The sequence below is a fragment of the Actinia tenebrosa genome, unplaced genomic scaffold, assembly GCF_029948245.1.
Source record: "Actinia tenebrosa isolate PJP-AT-01 unplaced genomic scaffold, QUT_ActTen_1.0 PGA_scaffold17__23_contigs__length_9995812, whole genome shotgun sequence".
Taxonomy (NCBI): domain Eukaryota; kingdom Metazoa; phylum Cnidaria; class Anthozoa; order Actiniaria; family Actiniidae; genus Actinia; species Actinia tenebrosa.
In genome coordinates, this window is record NW_028292577.1 from 1,624,205 (window position 1) to 1,642,937 (window position 18,733).

The 18,733-nt window shown below is 35.7% G+C and overlaps 1 protein-coding gene across 1 annotated transcript in view; it reads right to left on the reverse strand.

Moving 5' to 3' along the window:
• Window positions 1-730: 730 nt before the first annotated feature.
• LOC116308633 (uncharacterized) overlaps window positions 731-18,733 on the reverse strand; it is a 24,425-nt gene continuing 6,422 nt past the window's right edge. The window contains exons 2-9 of the mRNA XM_031719103.2: window positions 18,633-18,712; window positions 17,968-18,109; window positions 12,346-12,447; window positions 12,107-12,197; window positions 5,922-6,019; window positions 5,222-5,384; window positions 4,286-4,417; window positions 731-1,533 (exon numbers count right to left, since the gene is read on the reverse strand). Coding sequence (XP_031574963.1) covers window positions 1,199-1,533; window positions 4,286-4,417; window positions 5,222-5,384; window positions 5,922-6,019; window positions 12,107-12,197; window positions 12,346-12,447; window positions 17,968-18,109; window positions 18,633-18,709 — 1,140 coding nt within the window. The 5' untranslated portion in view covers window positions 18,710-18,712 and the 3' untranslated portion in view covers window positions 731-1,198. The remainder of the gene's footprint in view (window positions 1,534-4,285; window positions 4,418-5,221; window positions 5,385-5,921; window positions 6,020-12,106; window positions 12,198-12,345; window positions 12,448-17,967; window positions 18,110-18,632; window positions 18,713-18,733) is intronic.

Sequence of the window (18,733 nt, forward strand, 5' to 3'; positions counted from 1 at the left end):
TGGGTAGGAGTGTGCCGCCAGGACCTCAAAACCCTGACCCTATCCCAGACCTAAAATTTTGATTTTACATACCCTACCCCAGACTAAAACTAAGAATTGTACGCCCTATCCCAGACTAAAGACGGAAAATACGGTTTTACAATCGATTTTAATCAATATTTACTAACATTTTTATTGTTTTTGGTCGGCAGAAAGCGTAGCCTATTCGCCAGACAAAAACGACCAAATCCTTTACCCTATCCCAGACTAAAATGATACCCTATCCCAGACAAAATGTCAAAAAATGATACCCTACCCCAGACCCAAAAGCCGAAAAACCATACCCTATAGGGCGGCACATACCCGTATAGCAAATATAGGGGAGTACCCCCCCCCCCCCCCCCCCCGGGTTCAAATACCTCAATGCGCTTCACATTCGTAACCATCATGTGCACAGTTTGATGCTATTTTTAAAACATACCACCAGCAAGCCGAAATGAAAAGAAGCACAGATATGCTATAGAGTCTTGGAAGTTGAACAAGCTAATTTTATCGGCGCCTCATTTAGTACGTATTAACAAGAGAATACTATTCTCTTGTTAATACGTACTAAACTATGCACATGATGGTTACAAGGCTATATAGGGGGGATTCCTTCTCTTAGTTCATTTTCTCTTGCCTCCATTGGGGAGTAAATGTTTTGAATACCCTGAATGAGCCTTTACTTTACATTAAATACGGACAAACTATACATGATGTTATCACTAATGATGTTTAATAAGCATTTCATTGATATCAACAATAAGATCAAGATTGTGATTGTGATTTTGATCGTCACTAGTTTACAACTTTTATTGGGTATCAATCAGGAAGGAAAATTACAGAATCAACATGCTACCCAAAGCGAAAAGTGCGAAGCGGGACTCTAGGTCCCATGCTAGGCATTTCCTTTTGACTAACGATATAAATCAATAGAGAATTGTCTTGGAAAATTAATACAGTTGTATTAGTAAAAACTGATAACTAGTGAGCCGAGAACGGCCAAAAAATAATCAATGGAGTTCAAACAAACAATTAAAACTGCCTGGGGTTCAGTTATTATCGAGTACGATGACAAGGACACTTAGGAACTAATGACCATGTAAATGTAAGATCAACATGAAATGTGTCCTCAAGCAAAGATTTTTGTGATAATCTTCACTTGTCGTTATTCTTGCTATTAAAGTTTAGAAAAAATGCCAACCGCCTTATCAGCCAATTTTACCACATCCACTGCAGAACCCCAAGACAGATAAATCCCGTTTCCAGCATGTCCATAGTTATGGATTAGTGATGCACATTCAGGGTCGATCTCATTACGGATCTCATCCTCACGAGCTGGGCGTAGTCCGGCAATGACTTGGTCCACATCTTTATAATCAAATGCTCGCAGCGGAGGAAAGAAAGCCTTGGCGTTGTCAAGCAGTCTTCTGGGAATTGCATGGCTCATGTCAACACCTGTCAGATCAGTTTCGTGCTCTTCAACGCTACCACCAATCCAGATACTGTGGTCTCCTGCGGAATAAGAAGACAAGCCAATACATATGTAGATATAGAAATGTATATTAAATGTATATGCACTTTGTAGATTGAATGGATAACGTATTTTATGACAAATTCATTTCCTGAAGATATTATGACGAAATCAATGTTATGTTATTATTATTTATTACGAACATTATTACAAATGCATAAATCATTAATTGGCAATAAAAGTCAGTTATTTTAGTTTCGTTGAAGAAACGTTTAAGTTTACAAAATCCATAGCAACCAATAAAGAAGTTTTGGATTTAAAATCAATATTCTTTATTTAATCGTGACGTCATAGACCAAGTAAATGTTTTTGGGCCACAATCGTTTGGTGTTTTTTTGTTTCGCTTTTTTATTGGTCGGGAGCCGTGGTAATGAGAGGACAAACCAACAAATTACGTTAACAAATTACGATTTTACCATAACATGGAAATTTCTCGCGCGCTGATTGGCTTAGAACCATTGTCGATTAGAGGCTAGACCTGCTTGTGCTTACGACATCCGTCACGCGCCCACTGAGGGAGCGGATGTTACGGCGTTTTCAAGTTTTTTACTTGTCTTTTTGTTAATTTTTTTCGACTCGCTGCGCTCGTGGATCCACCACTGGCTAACCACTCTAATAAATGAAGGAAATACTCTATTAAATGAAGGAAATACTAAATGGTGTCTTGTCTTTGTCTTTTTATGCGCGCGCGCTATCGATTTTTTGTCATCTCCCCTACTCCCCTTGGTAACAATTTTGTTTTTCTTCTATAATATACTGTACAGTAGAAAAACAAAATTGTTACCAAGGGGGGTAGGGGAGATGACAAAAAAAAAAAACGATAGCGCGCGCGCATAAAAAGACAAAGACAAGACACCATTTAGTATTTCCTTCATTTAATAGAGTATTTCCTTCATTCATTAGAGTGGTTAGCCTGTGGTTTCTACTTGAGTTTGGATCATTTTTGAAGTCATTTCATGTTCGATTACAGTACATACCCATAGAAAACTGACTTCGATTTATTAAATCGCTCTCGCATGAAGCCAGAGCGTGCTTGAAAACGTTTCTCTTTCATTTTTTTGTTTGTTTTTGTGAAAAAAAAATCCGATGTTTTAGCGGGGTATGCCGTCTCTTTCTACCACGATGACTTCAAGCATAATTAAGTATAGTTTAATAAATAAGCAGGAGTGTTTTATCAGGTTTAAAACTACAAGGCGTAGCCGAGTGGTTTTAGACCTGATAAAGCACGATCTGCGAGTTTATTGAACGACTTCAAAACTTCATGAATAAATAATGAGCATTTAGGGTCCTTATTCGTGCCATGCTCTTGCACTCTTTTGATCCTTTATAAAGATTTCAAAATCTTTATATCAAGATATCCATGTTGAACTATTATCAGGTATAAAGATCCATGCACGTGATAAACAACCGGAAATTTGTTAAATTATTGCTATAAACGTGATTCTTAATACGTTTTAGAGAAACATGATGTGACTCGATGTAATGTGCGTTTAGGCTTCGTTGGCTATGAGGCTCGATGTACGACTTGCTTTCGTGGAATAATTGTTAAATATCCAAAACGGTGCGATTTCTTGTCCGAAAGTGATTTACCAACAACTTTGGATAAATTTAGGAACTCAAAATAGGCAAATGAACAACTTTTTCAAGACGTTAATCGGAGCTTTTTACTGGATTGCCTGTGGAAGTCCAGTCTAAAAATACTTGCGTGTCAACGTATTTTCCTGCTTTAGAAAATGCCAAAATTGCGCAATAGTACCTACGGGTCTTCACGGCACTACCCAAGAGTCATTTGCGGGCATATGAGGGCCACTAGTTTATCGGTTTATAACTGTAAAGTGTTTTTACCCTCTTTAAATAAAGTTATTATTATAATATTATTATTATTATGGTACGGAGATTCCGTACAAAGTCTGATTTATATTCAAGTGATAGTTGCCAATCAATGTCTAACTTATCAAAGTGATTGATTGGGGGTGGGACTGCGAATGACGTGTCGGAAATTAATAAATGTCTTCGCATGGTCTTTTTTCCTTTGCTGCTGAAATCCAAGGCTCAGTGCAGGATTGGGAATTGCTCGGGTGTCTTCGACCTTCATTTCCCCGTGGTAGATAGCTTTCACCTTGATTTTCTTTTAAGTCATTTTTTTACTTGCAAGATTTTTACTTGCAATTTAATAATACTATCCCTATAAACGGTTATAGAAAGCATATAAATAGGTTTTTTCGAGTTTTAAGTTTGATTTGTGTTATCGCATGGATTGAGCTATCTCCTACCTCCTACCTCCTACTTCCTACCTCCTTCCTCCTACCTCTTACCTCCTACCTCCTACCTCCTACCTCTCCTACCTACTCCTACCTCTACCTCAACCATCCTACCCCACCTCTACCATCTACACTCCTACCTCCTACCTCCTACCTCCTATCTCCTATCTCCTACCTCTTACCTCCTATTTCCTATCTCCTATCTCCTATCTCCTATCTCCTATCTCCTATCTCCTATCTCCTATCTCCTATCTCCTATCTCCTATCTCCTATCTCCTATCTCCTATCTCCTATCTCCTATCTCCTATCTCCTATCTCCTATCTCCTATCTCCTATCTCCTATCTCCTATCTCCTATCTCCTATCTCCTATTATCCTTATTCATAACTGTTGCTGTTGTTGTTGTTGTTCTCGTAACATATATGAATTGGTAAAGACTGCTTCTTCCTACATTGATCAATGAATACACATACCTCTTGGAATAATATAGATGTGCACATTGCTGTTATCCTTTCCAGGGTTCAAAAATATGGCGTGATGAAAAATAATGGAAAAATCCAGTTTAGGCATCAGCACACCATCGTTCCTAATTTTCAGCACATAACCTAAGAGATATAAGAAATTCAAATTAATATGCAGGAATGAAATTGGTGTGGGGTTTCCCTGCCAATGTGGCGAAGTTTATAATAAAATGTATACTTGTAACCCCACATACACCTAACAAACATACAAGTCTTGATATGTATCAACGTCATTTCATACAGATATACCCAGTCAATTAAAATCATCTCATATTAAAATCATCTCATTCCCGATCCCAGGGGTGTGAAATAACAAAAGACACAGTGGCCAGTCTTTTGTTAAATTCATCCACAATGGCAGCTATGACATCATGTGCAAACGAAAAATAGCGGAGCTTCCTCGCGGGCCGAATGGTTTACCATACTGGTAAACCATTGATTGATAAACCATCGACATGATTTTTTGTGCATGGCTAGATTACCTCACTTCCGTCCGTCCGTGTACACACGTGCACGACACGGCTACGTTTGATTTCAAAGTAACACTACTCGCAAATGTTCAGAAAAGTATTTTGGGACAAATTTAAGGAAAGAACAACAGACATGAAATTTTTATGTTGTCAAAGATGGATAAAGAAGTAGTGTTGTAGAATGTGGGGGCTTTTTAGTTAACAATCCTAGATTTTTTACCGCTTTAGAAAAAGTTTTGTATAGGTACCTTGGTGGGCTGGTGAGTTGGTGGTTGGTGGGTTGGTACGTTGGTGGGTTGGTTTGTTTTTGGATTTGATGGGTTTGTGGGTTCGTAGGTTAGTAGTTTAGTAGATTGGTAGGTTGGTGGGTTGGTGGTTTGGTCGTTCTGTAAGAATTTAATTTCTTCATGATCAGTACCTCTGAGAGGGGAGACTTTCTTGTCGTCTGCCAACTCTCTCGCTGCCAGACCCGTACAATTAACAACTACATTAACATTGTACTTCGCCTTGAGATCTTCAATTTGCCCTATCAGTTTTCCTTTTATTTCACCATTGGCAAATTTCGCCCCTTTTGCTCGGCACTAAGAAGGGAATGAAAGTGAAAGTAAGAGATTTTAGTAGAATAGAGTACTAACTACATAAGGACTTTAATTGACGAGCCTCCAACCTCATACCCAGAGTCTGCCTTTCTTCTGGCCTGCGGCGAAGAAGGAAGACTCTGGCATAATCCATTGTTTGAGATTAATATTTCTTGAACATCCGGTAAAAGAGCGCATGTGTTCAAAGACTTGCCAAAATTAAAAATATTTTTTCCCGATTTCTAATCTTTATTTTGGTCGGAAGTAAACTCAGAGCTCTGTTTGAAAAGCATGATTTTCATCGGTTATATTTCACACCCGGAAAATTGTGCATGCGCTAAAACAGGGATCATATGCCAGACCCCTCGTTCTTCGCCGCAGGAGAAGAAATATTGGCTCTGGGTATGAAACTGACGAACCTCAGAACAAGTTGGACTTCCACGCATGCCCTAACTTTGTGCCTGGGTTTTTGATGTAACTCAAATGGATATTATCATTTCAGATAACAATGCACACTATGTTCAGATTACATACAGATACCTGCTTATATAACCACTCTATGAATTTCACAGTATCGATGGTTGGAGCATCAACGGTATAGCAATCAACAACAGGAACAATAGCGGTCGGACTGATACCTAGATCAGTTGTAAGAAAGAGACAAGAGAATGTCAGATAAAGAAATGCGCTGCATTATGTTTTTAAGAGCGCGTTGCTGGGAGCGCGATTGAATAACAATTAAAGATTCCAAGGACCAGGGCACGATCGCGTAGGGGAGGGGGAGGGGGAGAAGGGTCTATGAGGTTCGCTCCCAGTAATTCTTAGACTACGGTGTATGACCACCAAATATACAGAGGAGGATGTACGCACTTTCATTCGCCATAGGCACGTTGGTGATATCATGACTCATATGACGTCAATATGACGTCATTTTTTCGAATTTATTCACAGAAACTGTCTTTAAAGACTGTTTCTTCAAAGATGTAATGGATAACACAAAATTTTAAAAGGTGATGTTTGATAAAATGTTAACGTCCGCTAAGAATTTCGTTGAGATTAGCAACAGCAAACACATATTATAAACCTGGAACTTCCACTAATGCATATATCTGAAACAAATAACAGCAGTCTTGACAAGTGTTACAAATAGTCTTTTTTTTTTTTCATGCCAACGACTTTTGACATCATAGATACGTCATTATCAATTAAATTCCGTACGTGTTCGGTTTAAAAAACGTTCTTAGGTAAAAAGGCATTTTAAGCTTTTTTAGCATTTTTTTATTGGAAGAAATGTAAATGTACTGAAAAGTTATTTGTTAGGGATGCACCAGGGAAAAACGTTTGCGCATGCTTAATTGCACTTCAGCACGTTCTCTAAGAATTGTGAAGAGTTTGAAAATAAATGTTTGTTTTCTCCAAGTATACAAAAACGTTCGAGAGTATACTTTTGTCAGATCCACTGTCTTAACAAACACAATATGAAATAATTAGTCCTAAGTTTCAAGCATGGACACTAAGTTTTTGCATTTCGTGAAGTCCAATAGGCCCTTTGCAGCTAAGCAATCACGAGCTGATTAATTCACTGAGAGCAAATGAAAAAACATCTTGATTCCCATGGGTGAAATATACTGGTGAGCAAACAAACTTTCTACAACCTGTTTTGAGAGATCGTAATAAAACTGCATTTCGTAACACGCTGGATACACATGTTTTCATTCAGTTCTTTACAAGTAGCTAAAAAGAATCATCAATTTAATATAAAAACAAAAACTTTGCAGTCCAGTAGAGACACGTGACCGTTAACTGCAAAGGGCCTATTTATAAGGCATGTTTGAAAGTCAAATTTACTTATGTTTTGACTAATTTGCATACGGATTCAGAGCACGCGCAGACGTTTTTCACTCGTGTCTGTTAGGGAGATATTTGCTGCTTTGGTATCCACCATCTTGGATCCGCTATTCTGAATTTCTTTAAATTTCTTTATTTCAGTAAATAAATAACCTATATAAAAACACGTAGCAAAGCAACTAGACTGAAAACGTTTACTTGTTTATGATGTTTATACCCAAACCTTCCCGAAAAAATAATATATGAAATTTCATTATATGGCTAGGTAATTTCACACGCTATGATTGGTCAATTTGCGGTCCATAACGTACGGTACGGACCAAAAAATGAAATGGTTCAATGAGTGTACTGACTTATGATTTTTTAAAACATTAAAATCTTCGGTATCAAAAAAGAAAAAAAGATATGGATGAAAATCGCTGAAAAACCTTAATAAATTATTAAAGATAACTAAAATCATGAGGAATCTGAAAATCACAACATTTAACGTAAAACTTATTAACTCAAAAGCAACAACTTTTTCGATCAAGGATATACACGGTAATTATTGTTCAGCAATCGATTTTGTACGACAAACAAAAAACTAGGTCGAACTACGAATTATATTAAGGGTGGCGAATTTGAATACCATTTGCTGTAATGCTGTAATTTTCCTAAGCTTTTCATTCATTTATGGAGAGAATTTGAGGTTGTTTTTTTTTCCCCACAAGAAAAGACAGGAAAACAAACGAAAGGCTGTAGCATTTTTCACCTTGGTTGTGAATATCTTGAAGTCTAAAAGAAGTTTGAAGTACGACAGCTCATGTTGAGTTCTTGAGCTAGTCTTCCTTTGATGCCTTTTCTGCTTCGCATTCACATGTTTTGCAAAAAAAGCCTCATATCTTCATACTATTAAAAGGATTTGAAAAAAGTTGGAAAAACGATTAAAAATATTTTTTAAAGCAAAATTCGCGGACATTTTCCCCAAATTAGGTACCAGTCTCCACTCGGACAGCTTCTCGAACAGTACCAAAATATATGTTGAGTTCGTGAGCAAATTTTTACCTTTTGTAAAGCGAGATCTGGAGACGAAATTATGAATATTGAGCAATATAGAGGCAAGGTTTCTATGGCTATACAAATGGCGGTAGAAGGATAATTTCTTATATCAAAAAAGCACTGGAATGTCGTCATTTTGGACTGTTTTGCTTTGTTGGGTCAGAGTTAAAACTCCTGAAAAATCGCTACTTGCTTTTAGCTTCAAAGAAAGCTGGATTTTGGAAGCAATTAAGCAATAGTTGGGCAACCAATTTCAGTTGTTACTTTGAATGATTTTCTTCACGACGAAAAGCAGGACCCGAACAAAGTGCAGGAATGATAAATTTCCATAGACTACGAAACCTGAAATTCAGTGACCCACAAAAAATGGCATTATGGGAAATAGAATCACCAAAATAAATGGTAAGCTTATATTGCCGGTTTTCACATGACGTCATCAAAACATGAAAATCTAAACTATAGATCGTATAAAGACATTTCTAAAGTATGTTTTAGAAGTCAGTTTTATAAGTCACAAGAAAAAATCTCGAGTCATTTCGATGTTTGGTTCCCGAGTTATGAAAGTTGAGTTTGTTTCACACAATACCGTCACGTCTATCTAAATAGCGATGAAAATATTAAAACAATTTACTTTAGTTGAAAGATTTTTCGTTAGACACGTTCAAAATATCTATTTAAAGTATATTTAAGTGAAATGTAGTCAAACATATTAACTATTCCATTACTTTAAGCCTTTGGAGTTTCGTGCGCCATGATGGTGTACCAACTTGGAACACCAAGATGGCCGCCCCATACATTTTAACCAAAAATTGCGTCATGTTTACTCGCCTATAGTTCCGTAACGAAATGCTTTACAGCCTTAAAATTTGGCCAGTATATGTAGTTTGGACCGCTTTACAAGAATATAAAACTTCTATTTCATTATAGTGCGAATTTACGCTTTTGAAATTTATAATGACGTAGGTGAAAACCAAGAATTGTGTGTACCATGTTACTTTTCTTGCATTAACTTTCGATTTTCTTCACGAAGCACTTAAACTTTCAATATTGTGACTTTGCCTCATAAATATAAATGGCCGTGAGAGGAAAATTGATATTGGGAAACTGGAATCTAGTAATTTATTCTTTAATTTCCCGGATGTGTCACTCAATTCTGTGCGATGGGTCAACCGGCGGCTGTTTTCATTCATCTTTGCGAACTCGACTCGAAGTCTCTAACGTATCTTATCTTAAACTTGCTCTAATTAACTATAATATTTAATCTATAGAGTGCAAATAATATACCTGTGAAATAGTTAGGATTAAATAGGAGATAGTTAGCGCTTAATTAGACAACACATAGGAATTCAGTGAGGCATGACAAGGGCACGGGCGTTTACTAGAGTAACAACTCATTACGCAAATGAACGTTTTTTCTAACAAGTTTATTGAATTGAGCTAAGCTAAGAATCAAGACACAAGAAGCACATTTAATTCTGCAGTAAATCATGACACAAAAAAAAAACAGTACGCAAATGAACGTGTTATCTACCATTTTTATTTGTTTTATCACGCTAAAGATCAAGACAATACGCATTTATAAACTAAAACAAATCAAGACTCAAACAACTATAGCTAAAAAAGACCCAGTACGCAAATGAACGTGTTTTCTACCATTTTTATCTTTATATTTTTTTATAATTAAAATTTGTAGAACATCAAAATCGTTATTGATTAGATAATTTAAAAAGCAAGTTAAATATAAATTCGCCAAGATCTTCACCATAAAATCTTCTTACTTGTTCCTTGGAAATGGCGAGAAAGGCATAAATTACTCCAATGTGCATGTTGTGTTCCAGTACTCCAGGTGTCTTCTGCGTATTGGCTTTGGCCAGTCCAAAAACCATTTCGCTTGAACCGTATTAGCCCTACTTGTTTGAGCTTCGTAGAACGCCACTTTTGCTTCTGCCCGCAGTGTGGACAATTAATGAAGAAAAACCATCGTCGTTTGTAATTTAGCTTTAAGAACGAAAAAGCAATGACTTAAACACTAGACAATTTGAAGATTATACAGTCGTCAGCTGAATATCAAGTCATAAAACATGAATCAAGCTCCACTTGTTGTTTAACAGATACGAATTCGAAAATGCGAACATGTCAAATTATACGAAGGAAAAGCATGTACAATAAAATATTGTTTCAGTTTTTGCAGGCGTGCTTAAAAATATTTAAAAATGCGCGCCCTTGAGTAGCACACGTGCACTAGTTCACCCGTCACGGCTCGCCTATTTCTTTGACTAATTAGACTTAGGCAACCAATAGCAGAAAGTTCGTAATTAGTTAGCTAGCTATCTATTTCACGGGTATATTATTTGCACTCTACTGTTGAATTTAATACTATATAATATTATAGCCTTGTAGTTTTTTTTTTCCTTTTTAACTCGTGGATACGCGAAGTGTAGAAACGAGTTATTGAGAGTGGTCTGAATATGCAAATGTGTCACTCGCTCACTCGCTCACTAGCTATCGAAATAGCCTACTTCCGAGATATGCTTCGCTTGTCACACACAATGGTTTCAGTATGAGGCTACGTGCTAAATGCTTAGTCATTCGTAACAGGCGGTAAGAATTAATTTAATTTAGCACGTAGCCTCATACTGAAACCTTTGTGCGTGACAATCGAAGCATATCTCGGAGGTGGGCAATTTAAACGTTTAGCGATCGTCTTACGTCAACTGATTACGAACGTTACACGTCACAAGTACGAAACTCTTATACAGTATAGACTACATTGGGTATTTATATGAGGAAATGAAGTGCTGATGAAACATGTGGGATATTTTTAGCACTGTGGACCCACTGTGCATGCGCACACTCGCACATAGGGTTCTCTTCGGAATAATTATATTTAAAGATTCAAGAAAAGATGCAAGTTGAAGTAAAATAGTACAATTAAAGCCTGAACTAAAAATTCAATGAGTTAAACCTTTTTTTGCTGTTGTATTAAAGCAAACAGAAACGCTTATGTACATTCGTCAACATATTTAGATTTTTTCATAAGACTCGTGGGTCGAGCCGGATGCATCGAAAAAAAATCACTTTTCATTAGAATTCAAAACGAGATTCAGATTTCAAGCTTTGGAGGAATTTATTCTTATTAGAGAAAGGTGGAAGTCACGGCGATATTCAGCAAAAAAAAATCTTAAAACTTCGCTCGAGCGAAGTTTTATTAGAACAGTTGTTTACTTAAAGTGATTTCTTAAATAATCAATGTGGATGTAGATCGTAGAAAGATCAGCAAAAGACGAAATTTTGAACAATTCCGATGGAATCTTGAAGAACATTCGGCCAGTTTTGTCATCCAAATAAGCCGTTATGAATAAAAAGTAGATTGGTCGCCGAATCAATGATCTACACAATTATAGATGTTGCTCGAGACAACTAACGAAAATTCGCTCCAATAAATAATCCGTAATTTACAGACTTGAATGGAGACAAATTAGATAGTACTAGTATTTCAAAGTAGGTGTTAAAAGTAAAATAAAAGGACAACTTATCATCCTACCAGCTAAATTGAGTATTTAAAATATGAAATTGAGGGAAATACTTTGAAACCTTCGAATGTCAACAAGTATAAGAACACAGGAAGCCCAATCTCTGTAACGTCAACTAGTATCCACGAGTTCGCCAAATGGCGGTTTGATTTCTTCTTTGACCTTGAATGAAAACTACGACAGCCAACTAGAAAGCTTTAGCTCCTTTGGCTGTCTTGTAATTCTATCTGATTATCAGTAAAATTGAGGAAACAAAAAACAAAAGAAAAACTGTAAATAAATTAAAATTGAATTGAATTGAATTACCAATCTGTTTGATGAAGTTGGTGGAATGCTTGAATGTTGGTATAATGGACATGTCCTTTATCCTTTGAATTTGCTCAGGTGTTTCTTCCATCTGTCACAATTCAAGACATTTTTTAGGGTAATCATTTTGATGAAATTTTGGATCCATACTCGAAGTCGCCTCAAACGTTTATCGCGAAGATGCCATGACATAGCGCTTCGAGTGCAAATCAAACTAAGCTAGCAGTTGATTTAGTTACCTTTTCCGGTAAGAAAACATACAACGGGCGCCAAACCACTCCTGTTTGACTGCTGTTCTTGCTAAGGGCCAGAAACTTTTTATAACTAACCATAGTCCATTTCTGAATGAGAAATAATGAAAATGATCAAAGAACTTAGATTCATAATTAAGATTAATATACTGGCCAATAAAAAGGGCGTGGGTGGGGAATGAGAAGGGACTTGTAATGAGACCGATAGTTACAGCAACATTATACCGCTCAAGTATAGAGAACATTGAAGAAAATTTTGATACTGGAAAGATTTCCAAAGGAGACAGTAACCTTATTATACCGACACGTTTTAAGAAATCTTAAAAGCGTGGGGGGTAGTAATACAAACGTAACTAGTAGCGGAGCTCCCGCACGGAGCATCATACTTTAAAAAAATTGGTGACCCATCGACTTCCTTACGTCCGTAACGTACGTGTACACAACACAGGGATTCCGGGGACCCGTTTGATGCCAAAGCAAAACTACCCCCAAACCCGGCTCTCAAATGCACAGAAAGAACATCGCTTTGGGACAAATTTAAGCCCAACAACAACAAAAAAGTATGTAGTCAAAGATGTATCTATAAGTAGTGAACAAGAATAGGGTTTTTTTTTAATCTTATATTTCAACTTTTTACGAAAAGCAGTTTGTCGACTTGCACTAAAAGGTCACGTGATCAAATCCGCCATTGTGGCTGGCATTCTACAGGATTTTAGCTATTCTCTACCTTCACATCCCCATAATGCCTTGCATCTTTGGGGGGTAACCAATCAAAAAACTGTCCCAAATTGAAAGGTTTCTTAATTGAATTTATGTTATACTTGCTTTCATTTGTACAATACTGATTATCAGTTTATTCCAAGTTAATTTTGCGTGTACAGTCAAGAGTTTTAATTGGTCTTACAGAAAATGTATTGACTTACGAAAAAATGTTTAAAATTTACCTTAAACGTCTTCAAGCTTCTATCTTTTTCTGTTTTTTACTTCTTCATTATATTTTTGGATACCAAACAATGTATTGTCAACATTGTCTGATCATCCTTCAGCAAAATAAGTGGGTTTTTACCCTCTGGTTACCCCCGCAAGTATTATGGGGATGTGAAAGTAGAGAGTGTGAGAATGCTAAAAAGGTGACGCCTTCGGGTAGTTTTTTTTTTTTTTTTTTTTTTTTTTTTTTTTTTTTTTTTTTTTTTTTTTTTTTTTTTTTTTTTTTTTTTTTTTTTTTTTTTTTTTTTTTTTTTTTTTTTTTTTTTTGTTTTGTTTTTTTTGTTTTTTTGTTGTTGTTGTTGTTGTTGTTTTTTTTTTTTGTTTGTGATAAAAGGTAAGTTAGCGCACTAAATACCGATAAAATCCCTTTTTCTTGCTAGAAATATATTTTCAGTAGATATCTAAAGTAGATTTTTGCTATTAACTAGAGCCAAGAAGAGAAAAAATATGGTGTATTTTGGGATACCATGGGAAGACCTACGAAGTGTTTAGTCTCGTTTTGCCGGCTTCATGCCCTCAAAACAACGAATTCTTATTGAAACGTTTCAAGTATTTTTCAACTTCATTCTTGAAAAATGCATTTTTGTTGCAAGAAAAATGCTCTTAATAGATATTTCAAGTAGATTTTTTCTATTCATTCGCCAGGAAGAGGAAAAATATCGTATGTTTTTCTTACCCAGAGTCTTTCGGCGCCTTCCTGTCATCATTACCTGGGACAGCGACTGGTAAGACTCTGGCGGGAATCATTTTATTTTTACCTCAGATTTCTGGGGTTCCGGTATGTAGGATTCCGCTAAATAGTTCATTGCAGCCTCATTCTATAAATACTAGGTATTTTCTTAAAACTATCAGCGACTAGAGCAAACACAGTCTAAACAAACTTAATTAAAAAGTGGAAAATAATAGGAGCCATATCCTATAGTATGGACAGAGCCAACAAGGTTAATAAGTCATTTATTATTTGGCAAGGCATGAGATACAAAAGAGGCGGGAAAACAAAAAGTAAAATTGACAAACGCCAGAACTGTATTGGAAGGTCTTCCTGTACGCGCCGCTACAAGTCATGTAAGTTTGAGTTACTCAGGGTTTTAGTTTCTTCTTGAAAGATTTTAGCTATAGTATAGTTTCTCAAAATACTTTTACTAAACCGTTGAACCTTTCTTTCTAAAAAAAAATAATGCAAAGCAAAGATGGCACGCACAACGAGAAGACAAAGAAAAGTAGCTCATAAAATCAAAAAAATTACTGTCGTTCAAAAAGTTAAAACTGGAATTGGAAAATACTGATGCCTTCTGTCTGTTTTCGTGTTCTTTCTTTAGAAATAATCAAAAATCTAGGAATGAAACATGAATATATGAGGATCTTTGAAAAATTACATTGAATGTGGATAGTTTTTCGTGACTTCGTCGTTTTCACTGATTACATGCAGTAGTTGAAGTGAGCTGGCCATTGAAGACACACTTTCAACTATCCTTTCGACTTTCAACTTAGAAACCTGCAAACTCCTGTTCACAATACCTTCAAATTCAACTGACAATGAAATATTATTAAATATAGATGCAAAGTCACTTATTGCGAGAGATGCATCGTAAAATTACTCTTAGCTGAATGAACGACAAAGAAACTCATAGCTTCTTTGCTGGAGTCAGATTCAGACAAGTTGAAAGTTTGCTGTTGTTAGCTGTAAGTCATAGAAAATAACACTTTATTAAACTTAAGGAAATTGTAAAACTGTTTAAAAATGATAATTTTGGTGTATTTCACTTAAAAGTTCGTTGTCTGTTGAGTTTTCATCAACAAATTTGTCGCCGATTACTTATTTACGTAAAATATGTTGACTTTTAAATTCCTTATGATGTTTAATAGTCTAAAGTATGTAGTCTAAAATTTGTTTTGGGCTTTTCAGCGATTTTTATTTAAAATTATCACTGAAAAACGAGATAGTTCCAAGATAGCCAATCAAAATGTGTAAAAAATCCGATTCCCCCAGAGTCTTACCTGGAGTCTTACCATGCTGACTATAGGAAGGCGCGGGAGGACTCTGGGTACGAGATTGAGCGAAACAAGGCTACTACACTTCGTAGGCTGTTCACATCGTATCGCAAAAAATACCATATTTTTTCTCTTCTTGGCAAGTTGATAGCAAAAATCTACTTTAGATATCTACTGAAAATATATTTCTAGCAAGAAAAAGGGATTTTTATCGGTATTTAGTGCGCTAACTTGCCTTTCATCACCAAAAAAAAAAAACTACCCGAATCCGCCATCTTTTTTTACCTGTAGAATGCCAGCCACAATGGCGGATTTGATCACGTGACCTCTTAGTGCAAGTCGTCTATTGAAAAATCGAAGATTTTTTCTCAAAAGTTTTAATATTTCTATAGGTAAGGTTAATTTATTTTAATGCTGGATGAAACATAAAAACTAGTACATATTACAAACAAATATTCGCCCTTTATTTATAATCATAATTTTATTTTACCTAAGTTTAAAAGAATTAATGAGGGAGGGAAAACTTTTTTAGTCTTCGCAATTAAATTGTGGAATGAATTGGCACCAGATTTAAGAAAGAAGGCTACAATTAAGAGTTTTAAGAATAATAAATTTAAGAAATTTCATGAAGAGCAATTATCATTATCACATTTTAAATCATAGTTAATCCATTGTTTTTTGTTTATTCTAATTTATTCTAAGTGTTTTTGTATGTATATATTTTAGCTTTTTATATTGTAGTTTAATTAGTACTAGCATTTATTTTTAAACATTTTCATAGCATCCATTCATATTATGACTTAGAGGACCACAAGTGTGTTAGTGTATTTACATTATTAAGTGTATATCCTCTTTAAATAAAGTCTTTATTAATATATTATTATTATTATTATTATTATTATTATTTACCTAATAAATCTTCAAGAATTCTTTTTATTTTAAACAACTATCGTATGTTTTTAAGTACAAGAAAAAGCAGTTTCGTTCGCCTTCTATCAACAAACTAAAGAAGACTTTCCTTCAATAGTTTTAATATACAAGGGCGGATCCAGGGTTTTTTTGAAGGGGGGTCTCATGGGTAAATTTTGTGGGCAAAGGAATCCCAGTCGCATTTTTACCACAAGAAGCCCATTTGACCTCAGGAATGACAGGGGGGTCGCGACCCCCCCGACCCTCACCCTGGATCCGCCCTTGATATATTTATAGATTTATAATTTATTTAAATATTGAATGAAATAAAAAAGGAATACATATTCCCATTAATTGATATGTCTCAGTTGTTTTTGTTAAGTTTAACTGAATATAAACTTTTTTTTTCAAAAACTTTTTTCGTTGATTTCCACATCTTTCTGTTCATACATAAAAACTGATTAAAACTGGTAAAATGGAATCTCAAAATCTAGTAAGCTTAGTTTTTAAGCTTCTCGAAGAATAGTTAAACCGGCTTATATGGCAGGAATATACGATATGTTAATGAATAATGATAAGAAAATCATTTTTCAAACTGATACATTTGGCTTTGTCGTTCAGGTTCTCGCAAATTTGATGAGTAGTTTGGTGAGTTAAGATTAATAATCTCCAGTTAACTTTCTCTCTTTTGCTACCAAACCATTTATAAAACTCTTCATATGCAGGACAACCAAACATCGTTATGTAATTGATGTAAAAGTAAGCTTTGCCTTAAGCTTTTATTTTGCTCAGCTTTTTTAACCAGTTTTCAAGCCTGTCTTATGGTGTCAATTTTTTTTTTTTTTAAAAAGATCGCCGAAATCTCAAAAATTTGGATTTTGATGAAAGACATTCAAGGTAAACTTCACTAAAATTGATATTTCATTGGATTATCTGTAGTTATCTTTCGTTTTTTTTTTTAAGTAGAATTAACCAGGAATTTAAAGCGTAAAAATGTCGGTCCGGCCATGGAAACCTTTGTCGAAGAATTTTTCAAAAGCAAAACTAGCCCCTGGGGTGGGTTGTGTACATGTGACAAAGTTTCTAAGTGGGAGAGTAGTAAGGTCGAAAACAAAAACTCGTGTACAGGAAACGATGTAGTGCATTTCAATTTGATTTTTTCGTTTCATGGTTATCATAATTGAAGATTTTTTTCCCGATTATAATTTCACATTTCAGTTTTATCTAAATTGGGCTCCCTGTGCCCATTGGAAGATCCGCTTTTAGGCAGGTGTAAATTTATACATTACATCAGACGAAATGAATTAAAATTAATTAAAATTAATATTGTGGAATAACAGTCGGCAAATACTCCAGTTTCAGGTCACTCTCTTTGCTCAGCCTTAGTCTCGGTTGTGCGTTATAATATTCAGCTATTCAACCAAAACCCCGGGCATTTTAATCAACTCGTACGTATTGTTCCGTAGTACGTACATTCCTTACTAGAAGAAAAGAAAAGCACTTTCTATTATGGATAGCTGCTATAAATGCCATTCCAGCGAGATGGAATGCGGTGGCGTCATCTTTCTGCTCGCTTAGTTTTTTGTGCGTTTTTCTCGTCAAACCTGTCAGTGATTTTAGACCAATCAAATATTATTTCTCTAGGTCTGAGAAATTCACTTTACGTTTTGATCAGAATACGAGACTGTATGATATGCAGTTTACTAAATCAGCCTACCGTACCTTGGGATTTTCCAAATTAAAGTCGACCAGCCGATGACGACCACAGATCCCTGGTGGAAACTCCCACTGTGCTGAAGCTACCTCAGAAGTTACAGAGTAGTCACCTTGAGCAAACTGCTTTGCCAAAAGAGTGACATCATACCTGTTAAGTGAAAATATAAAAACTAAGTCCTCCTGTGTTTCTTTACTTGTGTAATTCACAAGAAATTCAGTTGCTTTTCTTGCTTTTCTAATTGTTTATTTGTTTGTTTCCTTGCTTGTTGCCTCGTCTGTCGATTGTTTAGTTTGTGTGATGTTTTTGCTTTTGCTTGTAGTTAATTACCTGGCCTATTTGTTTTGTTGCCTATTTGTTGCTGTTCTGTTTGTTGTCTCGTTTCTTGCATTTGTCTAGTTTACTTACAACAACGCGACTTAAAAACATCCACTCTACTCGGCTGTCAAATAAGTGAGTCAGAGCTCTACCGGTCTGAAAATCCGTAAGATTCGACGGGATTGAAGTGTGACAATGCCGGTAGAGATGCTAGACACCTAGTCTTTTTTGGGATATTTTCCCTCTCGCCGCCTTACAGCCGCTGCGCGTCTTAAACGTATGTTAACAACTGTAGATGAACTTGTCAGTCATAAAACAAGTAGCCGAACTGTTTTCATTGCGGTACAAGTCTCACCCTTTTTCAAGTAGCTCGTATGCTGTTGTAGCACCAATCACTCCAGCACCAATAACAAGTGCACTCTTAGACTTCATTTCCTGCAAGAACGAAGAAATAGA